At 38.1% G+C, this 15,124-nt stretch overlaps 1 protein-coding gene across 1 annotated transcript in view; it reads right to left on the bottom strand.

The window, feature by feature from the left end:
• The window catches only part of LOC124856368 (receptor-type tyrosine-protein phosphatase gamma-like), a 176,313-nt gene that overhangs the window by 20,388 nt on the left and 140,801 nt on the right, over window positions 1-15,124 (bottom strand). Inside the window, exons 8-12 of the mRNA XM_047346722.1 lie at window positions 13,625-13,817; window positions 7,400-7,584; window positions 2,984-3,092; window positions 2,812-2,861; window positions 1,278-2,025 (exon numbers count right to left, since the gene is read on the bottom strand). Of these exons, the coding sequence (XP_047202678.1) occupies window positions 1,278-2,025; window positions 2,812-2,861; window positions 2,984-3,092; window positions 7,400-7,584; window positions 13,625-13,817 (1,285 nt within the window). The remainder of the gene's footprint in view (window positions 1-1,277; window positions 2,026-2,811; window positions 2,862-2,983; window positions 3,093-7,399; window positions 7,585-13,624; window positions 13,818-15,124) is intronic.

Below are 15,124 nucleotides of genomic sequence, written 5' to 3'. Positions count from 1 at the left end.
CAATATGTCCAGTATAGTAAAACTAGTGAGCAATACAGCATGTGGAGTGAATCACAGGTCAGTATCTGCTTGCGGTAGATTAGTTTATATAGTCAGTCAGTCATTTTCTACCGCTTATTCCATAGTGGGTCACGGGGAAGCTGGTGCCTATCTCCAGCAGTCTATGGGCGAGAGGTAGGGTACACCCTGGACAGGTCGCCAGTCCATCACAGGGCAACACACAAACAACCAAGCACACACTCATTCATACAGTTATATAGAATTTGAGACTTACAGGTGAGTTTTTTTGCCTTTTATAACTGAGCAGCAAAGAGCGGTTACCGGTATGAAGGTATAATAAACTTCTAAAAGTTTTTAAAATATCACACCATTTGAAGAGTTTTTAAGAGTTTTGTCCAGCTGTTTAGAGCACAATCTAATATAGCATCGCCCCTCCCAAACTTGTTGCTTAAAAGAATTAGGCTTATCTGCACAAATAATAAAACAAATTGTTATTATTATTATTATAATTATAATCTTAAAGTCTGTACAAACTGAGTTCAAAATAAAAAAAATAAAATAAAAATTAACCTATATAATAATTTAAAAACAATAAAGTATTTTTGCTATGTGTTAACATGAATATGATGTCTAGTCCCTACACAAGCCCTGTTACAGGATGCTTGTGGGGAGAATAAACACACATTCTAAGAAATTAATAAACCATAGGTGTAATTAATAAAAACCATTCCCACCCTAACCTTCTGGCTTTGTTCCATTTTCAAACTCACAATGCAAATTGTTTCATATTTTTATGCAAATCGTATTATTGAGAAATCCTCATTTGCAATCGACTTCCTGACATTCAGTTTTCAAGCAACTTATCACTTCTAACATTATGATAGAAAAAAATATAAAATTTCATAAAAGCTCTTCCTTGAAGCGAACTCTTTTGAAATATGCTTAAAGGAATTCCTTGAGGCAGAACCCCTCTGGCAGACAGCCGTCTTCTTCCTTCAGGCCTCTCTGTTGTAGTGACACAAAAGCCTGGAGCTTTGTCTTTTACAGAGATGGTAACTAGTATATTTACTGTCTTGTGTCAAGTTATTTGTTCTTCTAAATTGGCCTTCGTAGATGTTGGTAGTGTTTACTGAACCCTGCTTTGCAAAAGTCTTTCCTTGTTATAAAGCTGGCTACCAGAGAAACAGACTTTCAAATTCCTCAAAGAGATTTTTGTTTTGTACCACTTTCTGTTTAAAGGGTTTTTAAATGTGTTTGAAAGAAAGAGATGCGCTCACCAGTGTGGACGGAAAAAGGCCAATGACCCTTTCCATCACTTTTATTCTTTGGAGATACAGTGGAGCTCTGAGGAATCTGCATCTCAGCGCTGTCATTACGTGGCTCCTGAGTGGAGACTGTGTTTACTTCGGTGGCTCTCTTTTCCTCGTTTACCAAGCGGTCATCACCAGTGCCTGCAGGGGCTGCATCAGCTTTGGTTGTCGGATTGCCCTTTCCTTTCTCTTTGGCTGTGGATGCGGGGGTAGGGATTAAAGGCTCTTCGGACACAGTGCTGTTTGCCTGCTTCTCCTCATTATTAGGTGAATTCTTGTCCTTTTTCCTTTTTTCAACCTCTTCTTCCTCCTCTTCTTCTTCTTTTTCACCATTCTCTTCCCTCTCCTCCTCCCCCTCACCCGCAGCCTGTTTGTCCTCAGCCTGCTTCTTACTCTCGGCACCCTGAGTCGCCGCCTGCCCAATGCTGGGCTTCGATGGTGGAGTGGATTGATGTGACGGGTTCTGACTGGCAGGAGGAGTGTGTGTGGGCCAAACAGAGCTCGGCAAAGAGGAGATCACCCCTCCGCCGACGCCCAAGCCTGCCAACAAGGTGCTGGTCACCACTGAAGCCACCGTGGCCTGGCTGCCACTGGAGGAGGGGCCCATTCCTGTGGCCATCGAGACAAGGGAGAAGTGGATACCAGAGGACGTCCAGGTGGATGAACCGGAGCTGATGGGAGCCATATCTGCTGATGAAGCTGGGGATATTGTGGGCTGAGAAGGAAAGGCGGAAGAAAAAGCGGTTACACAAAAATAAAAATAAAAACCTTTTACAGGGTTCCTACAAGTTTTCCATTGTTCTCCAAACATTATTGCCTTACTTTAAGGGTATAAATACAAATGTTCATCATAGATTTATAGCAGAAATCAATACAGGGACCAGACTGTAAATATGGAACCTCAACAGATAAGATGGACATCCATTAAGCTACAGCAGTTAGATAGATAGATAGATAGATAGATAGATAGATAGATAGATAGATAGATAGATAGATAGATAGATAGATAGATAGATAGATAGATAGATAGATAGATAGATAGATAGATAGATAGATAGATAGATAGATAGATAGATAGATAGATAGATAGATAGATAGATAGATAGATAGATAGATAGATAGATAGATAGATAGATAGATAGATAGATAGATAGATAGATAGATAGATAGATAGATAGATAGATAGATAGATAGATAGATAGATAGATAGATAGATAGATAGATAGATAGATAGATAGATAGATAGATAGATAGATAGATAGATAGATAGATAGATAGATAGATAGATAGATAGATAGATAGATAGATAGATAGATAGATAGATAGATAGATAGATAGATAGATAGATAGATAGATAGATAGATAGATAGATAGATAGATAGATGGATGGATGGGATAATAGGATATTCAATCTGGAAGTACAAATACTTTTCACCCCTCCAGACCATGTAGGATCTTAACACAAAAATCAATTTGCACTGCCATCTTCTGGCCAACTAACCATCCCAGTCTTCACAATGCGAGACCCTTCGAAGATCCTTGTTGTATTTGCTGGAAACGAAAAAAGAAAGGTAGAAAAGTTTTTTTTTTAAATAATCATATGTGTGACTCAAAGAAAGTCCCAATTTAGCACGCAGAGTGACTAAAGCACTTCAGGGATTAAAACTGTGTACCTCTGAACAGCAGCGTCTGGCTAAAGTCACTGCGTAGGTCATGCTGACACACTGCCTGTACCCTGAACAGGTAAAGTAGGTCCGGGGACACATTAGTAATCACCGCTTTCTGCAAAGGGAAAGAAGATGGACACATTTGCAACAAGGGAAAAAAAATACTATGAAGTAGTAGTACAATTACATTTGAAAGAATGGATTCTGATGCCTAAAGTGAAAATATATTATGCTAAGCTTCAGTGATTTTTCTGCCTAATTTGATAGAGTTCACAGATGGCTATAGTTATATTAAAATTGTCCACAAAATTGGATGGGTGATCACTTATGCTGTTGCAGAGCCAGTTATTTATTTTTCCTTTTTTTGCAGAATAATTCAGATAAAGTTTTCAGAGACAGAAAACAGAAATTTGAAATGAAAATGAAAGTGGGCAAAATAAGAGAGACTGCCAGTTGAGAAAGACGAGGACTAATATATAAAATAGCCACACAGCACCACATGCACACAGTAATGATTCTTTTAATCATCTATTTGAAGTAAAATTATAATATAAACCTACAGTCAATTAAATATATTTTGCAAAAATTGACTTTTTAAATAAGAGTCTGCTTAGAAGAACTGGTAAAGACAGAAAGCAGCCTCAAAAGCCAAAAATCCCCCAGTCAAATCATAGTGTTATTTAATTCGCAAAACATTCTTCAAATATGGGCTTTAAGAACTGACTCTCCTTCATATCTCACGCCTACACAAGCTTCTCCACCAGCTCTAATAGAGAAGACTCTGCCTTCTCGTGTTGTCTGATGAGGCCTCGGAAAACAAAGGATGAAGACTAAGACTGTGGAGATATGACGGTTGTGCCAGACAACCTCGGGGCGCAGCGTGCTTGATGGAGAACTAAAAGGTCACTAAATGTTGCTGCAAATTGCCGGCAGTAGCAAATAACCAGCAGAGGGAGATTTAAACTGAAATGTTTTCTATGTTTAAAATCAACTAGAGCCATTTTTGTGGCATGTTTCTTGATGTGCTCGCAAGCGAGACAGACTTCTGAGGCTGCATAAATCTAAAGGAAAGGAAATAAATATTAATCCATCCTTAGCTGAGCATAGCATTAACTTAATTTGTAAGGCCATCCTTGACAGCGAGAAGCCATCCTGCATATTCATTTTCCATTTTAACTTAGTTGTCCGTCACTTCTAAGCTTTAGTGACTAGATTCCAAGTTAAAGATCCCCTCCAGGCATTTTAAAGGCATGCAGCAATGAAGATGCGTTGCATGGAAAAAGCTGAGTAAAAATTTTTTTTGCCCTTCACTACTTCAATTAACCAGTTTAAAAATGTTTAAATTACATCTCCTTCCCTGCTTCTCTCCCAGAATCAATATTCATGAAAGATTCATTTTTAGAGGGTAAAGGTAGAATGTGGCATTTCTTCTGAATATTTTACAAAGAAATCTGCAATGAAACCATCAAACATGAGTAATAAGGTGGATACTGGTCAAGACATTGCCTGAAAACTAGTTTACTAGTAGTCAAAATAATCCTTTATGTTACAGAAAAAACTGTTTTAATGTCAGAATCCACAAGCTCACAACTGTTTGTTGGAATTTCGGCCCATTCCTCTTGCCACAACTGGTGTAACTGGGTCAGGTTTGCAGGCCACCTTGCTCACATACAACGTTTCAGGTCTGCCCAACAACGATTTATGGGACTGTGATCAGTTCTTTGTGATGGCAACGCCAAAACAAGGACTTTGTTGTACTAAACTCACTTTGTAAGTAATTTGGAAGCAGGCTAGTGTCATTGCTCATTTCAAAGACTTATTTGTATCCAGGTTTTGTGCCCAGATGCTGCTTATATTTCTACAAAAAGTTCTTTACTCATTTTACCATCTGCTTGTGAACATCACCATTTCCTCAGGCAGCAAAACATTGTGTGATTAACCTATGAAAAGCTTACACAGCAATGACATCATCATCTGGCCTTTCCCAAAAGGTGTCATACTCTTAGTGTATTTAAACATCTGAATTTGAAGGAATAAAAATATCTCAAAGAAATGTTTAAAAAAAGCACCTACTTGAATATATATTATAAATAAATAAATATATAAATATATATATACAGGGGTTGGACAATGAAACTGAAACACCTGTCATTTTAGTGTGGGAGGTTTCATGGCTAAATTGGACCAGCCTGGTAGCCAGTCTTCATTGATTGCACATTGCACCAGTAAGAGCAGAGTGTGAAGGTTCAATTAGCAGGGTAAGAGCACAGTTTTGCTCCAAATATTGAAATGTGACCTGGCCACTATCCTGCAAGAAGAATGGCTTAAAATCCCTCTGACCACTGTGCAGGACTTGTATATGTCATTCCCAAGACACATTGACACTGTATTGACCGCAAAAGAAGGCCCTACACCATACTAATAAATTATTGTGGTTCTTAGTTGGGCTTTGGCCTTTAGTTTCCTTAATAACTCCACCCACTGGACTTACGGTGTAGTGCAGTTGTCTTCACAACTTCCCCATATGTCATGGTTTGATTTAAATAAAAGTACCAGTACCTTTCTAAGCAATGAAAACAGGACAAACACAAATTCCCCAGGATTCAATTTACCTGGTTAAAAGTAAGTCTTGGTGCTTTAAATCCAGTGGAAAAAGCGGCTTATGTAACCATCTGGTTTTAACTGTATTTTGGAGTAGTAGTTGTTACTGACATTTGTAGTAAGCAGTAAGAGACCTGCTATAAGGAGGGTAAACCCCCTTCCTTGTAATTGCTAGAGAAGGTGGCAGTTTACAAAATGCTCTATCAAAGCATATCAATGGAAAGTTGAGTGGAAGGAAATTGCATTGTGGAAATTCTTGAGAGGATTGGGAAGCAAAATTTTTTCTAGGATTCCAAGCCATTTCCCATGACACGTTGAGCCACTCCTAAACTAGACAGAAAGTGTCTCACTTTGGGTAAAGAGAAAATGGCTGGACTGTTGCTCAGTGGTCCAAAAATGAAAGTAAAGGAGAAAAAAGAAATAGGAATTTTGTATTTCATTTGGATAACAATGTCACAAAGTCCGGTTGCAGCTACAAAGAAATATCAAGTGCCTTCCTTAGGATCATACCCTCTCTGTGCAGCGTTCTATACCAAAAAGGAGTCACAGAAGCAGCAAGTGTGCAAGATGCCTCACCAGATTCCAACCCATGGCAATGGCATCCGTGTATTTTGAAATGCATGACCAGTTTGGAGGTAGCTGTGTCACCAGGGAACTGATCCCACCATTCTGAACTAGTGGGTGCTTGTTTGGACCTGGCTCTGTTTATATCTAAAGAGGCAGTCATGCAAACTATGGAGACAGCTGGGGGTCAGAAGGCATTGAACAAATGCACAGCGGGGTGTTGGATATTCAGAAATGGAAAGATATGTGACCGGAGAGAAAACTATGTAGAGCGAAAAAGAATATCCCAGTAGGTGCAGCTTCCAGCAGAGAGAAGATTTATTTCTGCAGACACTGTGAATGTTTTAGAGGAAATATACTGTAAGAACTGAAGAGGTTTTCCAATGTTTAAGGCAGCAGAGCTGAGTTAAGTGATCAGTGGATCAAATATCTTAAAGACTACATTTGCTCTGCATTCGTTATTAGAGGACATCTGTGTTCAAAGAGCAGCCTCTGCAGCCGGAAACCACCGCAGATTCTTTTTTTCCTAAATTCAAACTGGATGGCCGCATTGGTAAAACCAAAGTGTAAACACCGCTTTTGTTTGAACAGCTTTGGTTTGAATTAACTCTCTGACCCTAATACAGCGCCTGACTTCACAGTGTGCTTCAAATTTAAATGAATGCCAAATCGAAAAACACAAACAAACAAAAACCAAAACAACAGCAGAGGACGGGACAAGCGTTGCACCTGGGTAAAAGGCCACAAGGGCTTTTGTCAGCTCATTATACATATATCAGTTGTGACGCGTGAACGTCTGCGACAGGCCCATGCTTCTATTGTTAGACAGGTGAGTGACAGGGGAAGCGTCTGGGTCCTCATATCAAGCAACAGCCACATGCAGAGTTCATCACAACCTGTCTCCCCCTTTACACACTGTCACTGATCCGGCCAGCGTCTCATCCTGACAGATGCATCTGAGGCTCTGCACACAAATCACAGCTGTTCGAGCAACAGCTCCCGAAAAATAAAATAATGTGAAAATACAACTATAAAGTAAAATACAAATAATGAAAATCTGGCAATAAATAAAATGAAAACATAAAATATAAACAAATTATTATAAATAATAATGAAATAATATAAATGAACAGAAGAATGACAAATATAAAAAGGGAAAAAATGTATTATAATTCTAAATAAATAAATAAAAACAAAAATAAAACACAAAAAATGAAACAAACTTAGACCAATTTGGTGATTTCTGATAATTCTTACCATGCTCTGGTCTCCTGTCTTTATAAAAGTCTTTTCATCTGCGACATCCCGTTTCACCCAGCTGTAAGAGACCATGTAACTGGTGATGGGGGGGTGGTAGATTGTCAGGGGGCGTTCCCAGCTCACCATCAAGGCTGTCTCGTTCAGCGGCTGGATCTTCATGCTCACAGGGGCACTGCTGCACACTGGTCCAGAAAGAAATGAGAAGTATGAAAAGAAGGCAGCATTAAAGGAGGCCCCAAAATAGAAGAAGTGAAAAAAAGCAGAAAGAAAATCACAAAGAGATAAACAATAATAGAGTATTTTTCCAAATGAGTAGAGTTTTGTTGAAAGTAGCAAGTAGCTTGACCATGAAACCGGATTAAAAAAAATGTCAATAGATAAACTTTTAAATGGGGAACATAAGTTTGGAATCTAATAACAAAAACCCTCCTATTGGCTTGACTGGGGTCAAAACAAGCCTCAGGTTAAAACATACATTACTAGTCCCAACACTTTTATTGCATTGTATACATTTCAGATGCAAGGGTTTCAACAGTTTAATGCTGCACACATGATGCAGAGTACAGCTACTTTCTATCTATTCCTCATTTAGATGTTTCTCTGAATAAGTCAAAGCCGTTGGCATGAGAAGGATGAAAAAAAAAAGCATGAATCCTCCTCAAGGTGGCACTGCAGGCTACAGCATGGATATTTACACTAACCTTCATCAGTATGAGCAAGGGACAATCTGGACAAGCCTCTCTGCACATCAGGGCAGTAGCAATCAGAAACTGGTGTCAAATGACTATGTGCTCTTAGAGTTTCTGCCAAATTGAAATTGTCACCACAATTTTCCCCATTTGCACAGTGAGGCTGGGACGCAAATTATGCACCATGACATGTGAGAGATGGGAAGGAAGAAAGAAAGACGGGTAGGGAAGGGAGTCAGTCAAAGGCACACAAGGGAGAAGAGAAAAAAAACAAGAGGAAGAAAATCTCAGGGTGTTGATTAGGTGTGACAGGTGCGAAATGCATCATAACCTGTCGGATGTTCGTTGTCAGGTTCAGTAGCTCAAGAACAATAATTTAATAGCAGCTGAAGATATCACTCTGGTTTTGGAGGCTGAATCATTACTGTCCTGAAAATCACCTCCCTTTTACAATTAACATCAGTGTATTAATAACTCTCTGGAAAGCTTTTCATCAGCTCCTGCCTTGCATTTTAAAATATATTGTCATGCTTACTGCATCTGGGAAACAAAAAAATGGAATATCCTAACAACTTGTGTTAAATTTATCCATAAACACGACAGCAAAGGATTAATTTTAAACCCCACTGATCCACTGACATCACTCGTTTTCTGATTCCAGGAACTGTTGCAGAAGATCTATAGAGGCTAAATATGATTAGCATACTGAGCATAAAGAACCAAAAATGTAAATGTTTTATCAATGTCAGAATTACAAAAATGCAAATTACATCATACAATTCATGTGTGAAGCATACCCTAACCTCCCAAAAATAATCTCTAAAGCTTCGATCTCCTCTTGCAACACCACTCAGAGAAGAGCAGAGCCTGAATCTTTCTCCTGGCAGCTTCTACAATGTGGAGGATGAAATGACTGTTGTCAACAAAGGCGCTCCACTGCGCATCGGTTCTGAAAGCTGTACGATATGTTTCAAGGCAAACCGTGAGCCGACGTGAGAATGATGCGGGGAACATGAACTTATCTGTAAAACTGAAGAAAGCGATACATCTGATTTAAACATACACTAGCATTTTACTAAACTTTGCAGGAAATTCATCTGACGGATAAACACCAACACAGTAACTACAACACCTGTTTTATGATAATGTGAAGCTGTTGCTAGAGATATCACTGCAGCCTAAAGTGCCTGTTTGAGTCATTTTTAAAAAGCAAAATACCAAACATGCTTTAGTTTTAAAAGCTTTGAAGTCAGGATTTGCTGCTTCTCATCACCTAGAACTTTATTTGGTGCCAACTAGTCAATCAGCTGATGGAACAAACAACAAACATAGTGACTCAAAGCCAACACAAAAATGATCTGCTTTGACAAAAAGAACTGCTCTGTACATCTCATGTTATTGTGGAAAAGCAGGCCAGGTCTTGTACTTGTACAGTGTGGCAACACACACATCTTAATTTTGACCTTTCACCTCTGTAGTCTCTCTGCTGTCTTGCCTACTTCATTTGGGCAAGGTGGAATATATGACTTCCTCAAAATTAACTGTTGGATCAGTTTTCTCAAAACAATAGGATGGTTTCTTAGAATAAGAGTTTTTCTGACCTTCCAAGCTGCTGTTGTACCTTTTTACATATTTAAAAATTAGTCAATGTTGATACTCTGCTCAACCTCTGTCTCTGTCATGTCATAAAGGATATCATAAAGGATATCATAAAGGATATCATAAAGGATATCATAAAGAAAGTCCAAATTTGGTAATCTAATATTTCTTTCCACATCAGATTATTGCCATAGTTGTAACAAAACCTACTTTTGATTACGTGATCTGTGTCTCATGATGACTTCGCTCACCGAAGCGTCAGGCAAAACTCTCAAGACAAGATGCCGTACACATAGCAAATCAGAAGGCTAGATCAATCTTTTACGGACTGCGGCTGTGATAATCCTTGTTTGAACTGTACACCACACTAAATTGTTTAACTTAACCAGAGATTTTGTTTTTCACGTGTTTAAAACTTCTGTATCTTGTTTCCAAGTGTGAAAATATTTCAAAGTCTGAGGCCCACACCGCTGGTCTATACTAAACGTGAACTCTAGGCTGGACCAAAAGAAAGCCGTCTTGCATTATCCTATTGGCTGCAGTCTCTTACCAAAGGGAAATGTCTTGGTGGTTTCGAAATTTTGGGCATGCCATGTTAGTTTTTCTCCCACCTTTTAATCTCTCTTCTTAGATTAAAAAAAGTCACAAAAGACTGAACTAAAAACATTAAAATAACCTCCCTCCCTGCCCCGATACAATTTTCTTTAGTTTTTGCTTGTTTGTCACAATTAAATGGTTCATATCATCATACTTGATAACCTAAATAAGCAAAGAAAGTAGTTTTAAAATGACGATGTAGAAAAAAGCTTTTAAACCAAGAATCAACAAATCACTCAAATAGAACCTATTAGACATGAAGTAAGCTAAAAGATCTCAAAAAGCAACACATCATACCCCAATCTAAAAAAAATTCAGGAGCGAGTGGGAAAAGGTCAATGACATCCACCCATCTGGAAATGTTTACAAAGCAATTTCCGTGGCTATGGGAATCCAACGAACCTCAAAGAGAACCATTTCACAAAAGGACAAGGCTCAGAATAGTGTTGAACCTTTCCAGGAATGGCCAGATAACCAAAAAGACCCAAAGAGTGCATGGACCACTAATCAAGGAGATTACAAAAGATCTCAGAACAACATTTTAAAGCACTAGAGGCCTCGGTTGCCCCAGTTAAGGTACATTTTCATGGACCAACAATAAGAAAGAGACTGGGCAAAATGGCATCCAATAGATCCATGCCTGAAACCACTGCTGAAAAAAAGAACACAAAGCAAAAAACTGCTTGTTGATTTTGAAGACTTTGGGGAAGATAACCTTTGGACTGACGACACAATAGTGGAACTTTTTTGCAGGTGTGTGTCTCGTTACATACGTTGTAAAACCGACACAGCATTTTAGAAAAAGATCATACAGACAGGTGGATATGGTGGTTGTAGTTTGATGGTCTGGGGCTACTTTAGGACCAAGACAACCTGCCATAATTATGGAACCATGAATTCTGCATAAAATGTGTGGTGTGGCGATAAGTTTGTTACTTTAGGCTCGAATGCACTTTTTGTTATGCAGCAGAACAATGATCCAAAACACACAGACAAGTCCTAAGGACTGCTCGCAAATGAAAGCTTTGGAGTGGCCTAGGCCAATTGTGTACCAAAATCTGAGTGAGATGCTGTGGAATGACCCTAAAAAGTCTTCAATGTGGCTGAAATAAATAAAAAAACATTTTATAAAGAAGAATTGGACAATATTACTCAGCATCAATGTAAAAGACTGAAAGCAAGTAATAGAAAATGTTTGATGGCAGAGGTTGCTGTCAATGGTGGCACAAAGTTTGTTCAATTTAATATTCATTCAGAGAGTGGCCCTGGCTGTCATATCCTTTAAAAATCCAAGCTACCATTTACCACATAAATAATATAAACTATTTCTCACAGCACAACCTCAGGAGATAACACTCCTAAAGAAAGAAAAGACACTTTTATGCTTCAAGTAGCCAAAAGAGTTTTACATCTGAGAGCAAAGAAACACAAATTCTCAACTGAGAAAGGAGAAGATAACTAAAAGAAAAAGGAACGGAAAGAAAAATGTGAGATGTGCTGGTCTGTATTCATCCTTCCCAGTGACATAACACCACAAAAGCAATTTCACAACTTAATTTGTATAGGTCTATTTTAGCTTTGCCACATATTAATGATGATTGCTGATCGGCCCTTTTAAAGTGCTCCAACTTCATCACAAGCATTCCCAATCAATTCTCCCCACCAGACACCAACAACACCAATTTAGGGAGCAGCAGCCTTTCTCATTAGTCTCTTTAGTTCCTGCACTTTCTGTTAAAGCAAGCGCAGCAAGACGCTCAAATAAAAGAAAAAAAGACAAACAAAAATACTCTGATCAGGGCTCACGTGCAGTCTGTGCTTTGTATTAATATGTTCTTTCTGGTGACTTGTGTCAAGTGTCAAGTTTCCCCCAAAAACCAACTTTTAATTATGATAAAATGCTTTCAACCAACCAAACTCATTGAGTAGCTGATTGTATAAGTAAAACAAAATTCACAAAGATGCTAGTGGAAGCATTATAAGCTAACACGTGCTAGCAAAAATTATTAATTTTAATAAAAACCTTCCAGCAGAATCTGATTTCAAGTAGTTAAACAATGTCCTGTAAATGGTGTTTTGTACCTGATGTTGTGTCTTTTTCCATTTAACTTTAAACAGTCTAAATAAAACTTTGCATTAGGCATGTTTTCAAACACTTTGAGCAAAAAACTAAACTAAAGTTAAGAACACAAATAATACAATTTTTACTGAACACTACTATCACTGTGATCTTTGCAAATAGGTTGCATCTATCATGCCACATGGAAATGGCATTATGACAAAAAAAAATAATTTTTTAAAACATGTGTCTGTTACTTGATGATCAAATGTTTTGGGGAAACAATGGCAGTAAATTTAACCCAATCCCCATGACTTCTTTGTGCACTGAGCATGCACCAGAACCTGCAACACCAACAACGCTATTCACAAAAAAATTTGATTTATCAACATCTGACAATAAATTTATTTATCCACATGCTGAAGAGAATCCAAATTAACAGAAAACTGTTATCTAGGTCAATAAGCTTCAATTGTTTTATTTAAATTCCAACTCAATGAACGTTCATTGAGGAGGTTCATTGCACTCAATGAACCTCCTTATAATACACTTTGTATCTCAAACGTAGGGGAAAGTATCTGTTTAAAAAACTTTCTCAAGTAGGGTATTTGGGGCCTAAGTGGGAACAGAGTGAACTTTCTTTTATGCCAACCAAAATATATCTTATGTCTAGAAGAATCAACCTAGAACCATTTCAAAAATTCATCTTTTGCGAATTCTACAGCTTTCCAAATCTCTCAATTTCTAAAACAAAAATTCAAAATGGGGGAAAAAAAAAGAAAGAATAAACAGTTAATGTATGCAGTACTGCCCACAGTACTTAAATAACCTCTCATTTATATTTTATTTAAAGGCACCAAAATATTTGAAGCCTCTTAACATGGGCATGAGTAACAGCTTCAGGTTTTTAGCATGCCTTTCGGCATATCCCTTTGACCAGCCTTTTCATTCAAGATCTAATCCTTGACAGTTTTCAGAAATGGGATTTACTGCTGTTCTTTATTTAACAACTTAATCAATGAATCAAAGCATCAAAAGGCAACGGGCTGAAGGGCTGGACCACAGTTGTGTCTGAACATATGAGACAAGCTACCAGATAACTGATTCAAGCTTTTTTGTTTGCAGTCTGTTGCAAAGACAACCATTTCAAATTCCTTTACTTGCATTAAAGATAATGGCAAACACAACTCAGGCCGACACAAACAAAATAGAATATTTGCCCAATTTGTGTGATGAAAATGACTCAAAATATGTTTTTTGAGACAAAAAAAATCTTACCTCTAGAAGCCTCGGTGCTGTGTGGGCTTCCTAATATCTCAGTCAAATCTTTCTGCCATGCATCTTTCACAGCCGACTTAAAAATCTTCCTATTGTTCAGGTCCTGCAGTGGCCTAAAGTTGTTTGTCAGGTACTCGACAGACTTGACATGGTCCTGTTGTTCCGTTGTGAAGATGGAGTAAAAAGCATCCAGCTAGATGGAGAGAAACACAGGATAGCTATCAAGCTAAATTTAAGTGCTACTGTTGCTGTGTATGTATGTTTGTGTGAGTGAGTCAATGTTCGCATGAATGTGTTAAATATAATATATCATGCAGCACTGCATTTGTAGTCACTTGCCAGTAGCTGAATGTTCACAAGTGGAGAGCTGTATTTGCAAGAAACATTTACACCACAGGCAGCAGCAGGCACAGACTTCAATCATCACCCTGGCTACCTGCTGGGCTGTAACTTCTCAATGGGGCAAATTTGTGGCCATTGATTGCCAAGAATGATCTCCTGCCGTGTGCTGTAATGACTACACATTACAGATACTGTGGAATCAATGTGTCCTATGGGTGCTTGGAGAAATGAATTACAGGTTCATAAAGGACTATCTGTGAGCGTCACAAACATTGTAGAGGTGGTCAATATTCTTGCAGCAGAAGTCATTTTTGAACAAAAGATTTGTCCTCATGCAAGTTCATAGAAATTCCACTGAGCCCTGCAAATTTCTGTGGCGCAGAAAACACTAGAGAATATGCAGCTGGGTAACCCAAGAATTGTATGTATAAAAGATGCCGCAAAGCACTGTGGAAGGGAGGGGATCAGCAAAAAAAAAGCACGAGGCGTGATTTGGCATATATTATCTCTCAAAATCACAAACAGCAATAACAGCTGGAGGTAAAATGTTTTAAAGAACACAAGCAAGTGCTGCAAAACGTAGCATTTTTCATGTTCACACACTGGGAGGCTCCTGTAGAAGGGAAAATGATTTAAACTGATGAACTTGAACAACTCAGATTGTATTATGACCTGCTTCAATGTGATACAGTGTATATATTTAAAGCCTAACAGACAATCTCAGTAAAACAAGTATTTTCACACATCAACTTTTTTCTCAGTAAATTTATTTATTTTCGGTATATTGGCATTAAAATTTACACCAGATGTTGGCAACAACCCCAGTAATCCACACATAGAAATAAATAAATAAATAAATAAGAAAGCCCATAAATCAAGTTATGTGTGATAAAGTGGAATGTCACAGGGATATATATTGAACAAATGAAGGAAAGAAGTGGCAAAAAGGCACTGTAAGTCAAGAAAATGTTTGAAATCTGTCAGTATTTAGAAAGCAATCCAGCTAAATATCAGTTTAATTAATATTAACTGGTTTAGTCCTAATTAATGACCTACAAAAAGATTTCTTATTACCAAAGTACAAGAAGCCTCTCATGATGGATAAAAACAAAGAGCTCTCTCAAGACCGCCCACAGATATATTTCTAAACTTCAAAAT

This window comes from Girardinichthys multiradiatus, chromosome 20, assembly GCF_021462225.1.
Source record: "Girardinichthys multiradiatus isolate DD_20200921_A chromosome 20, DD_fGirMul_XY1, whole genome shotgun sequence".
Taxonomy (NCBI): Eukaryota; Metazoa; Chordata; class Actinopteri; order Cyprinodontiformes; family Goodeidae; genus Girardinichthys; species Girardinichthys multiradiatus.
Note: the sequence above shows the minus strand (reverse complement) of the source record. Positions and strands in the feature narration are given on the sequence as shown.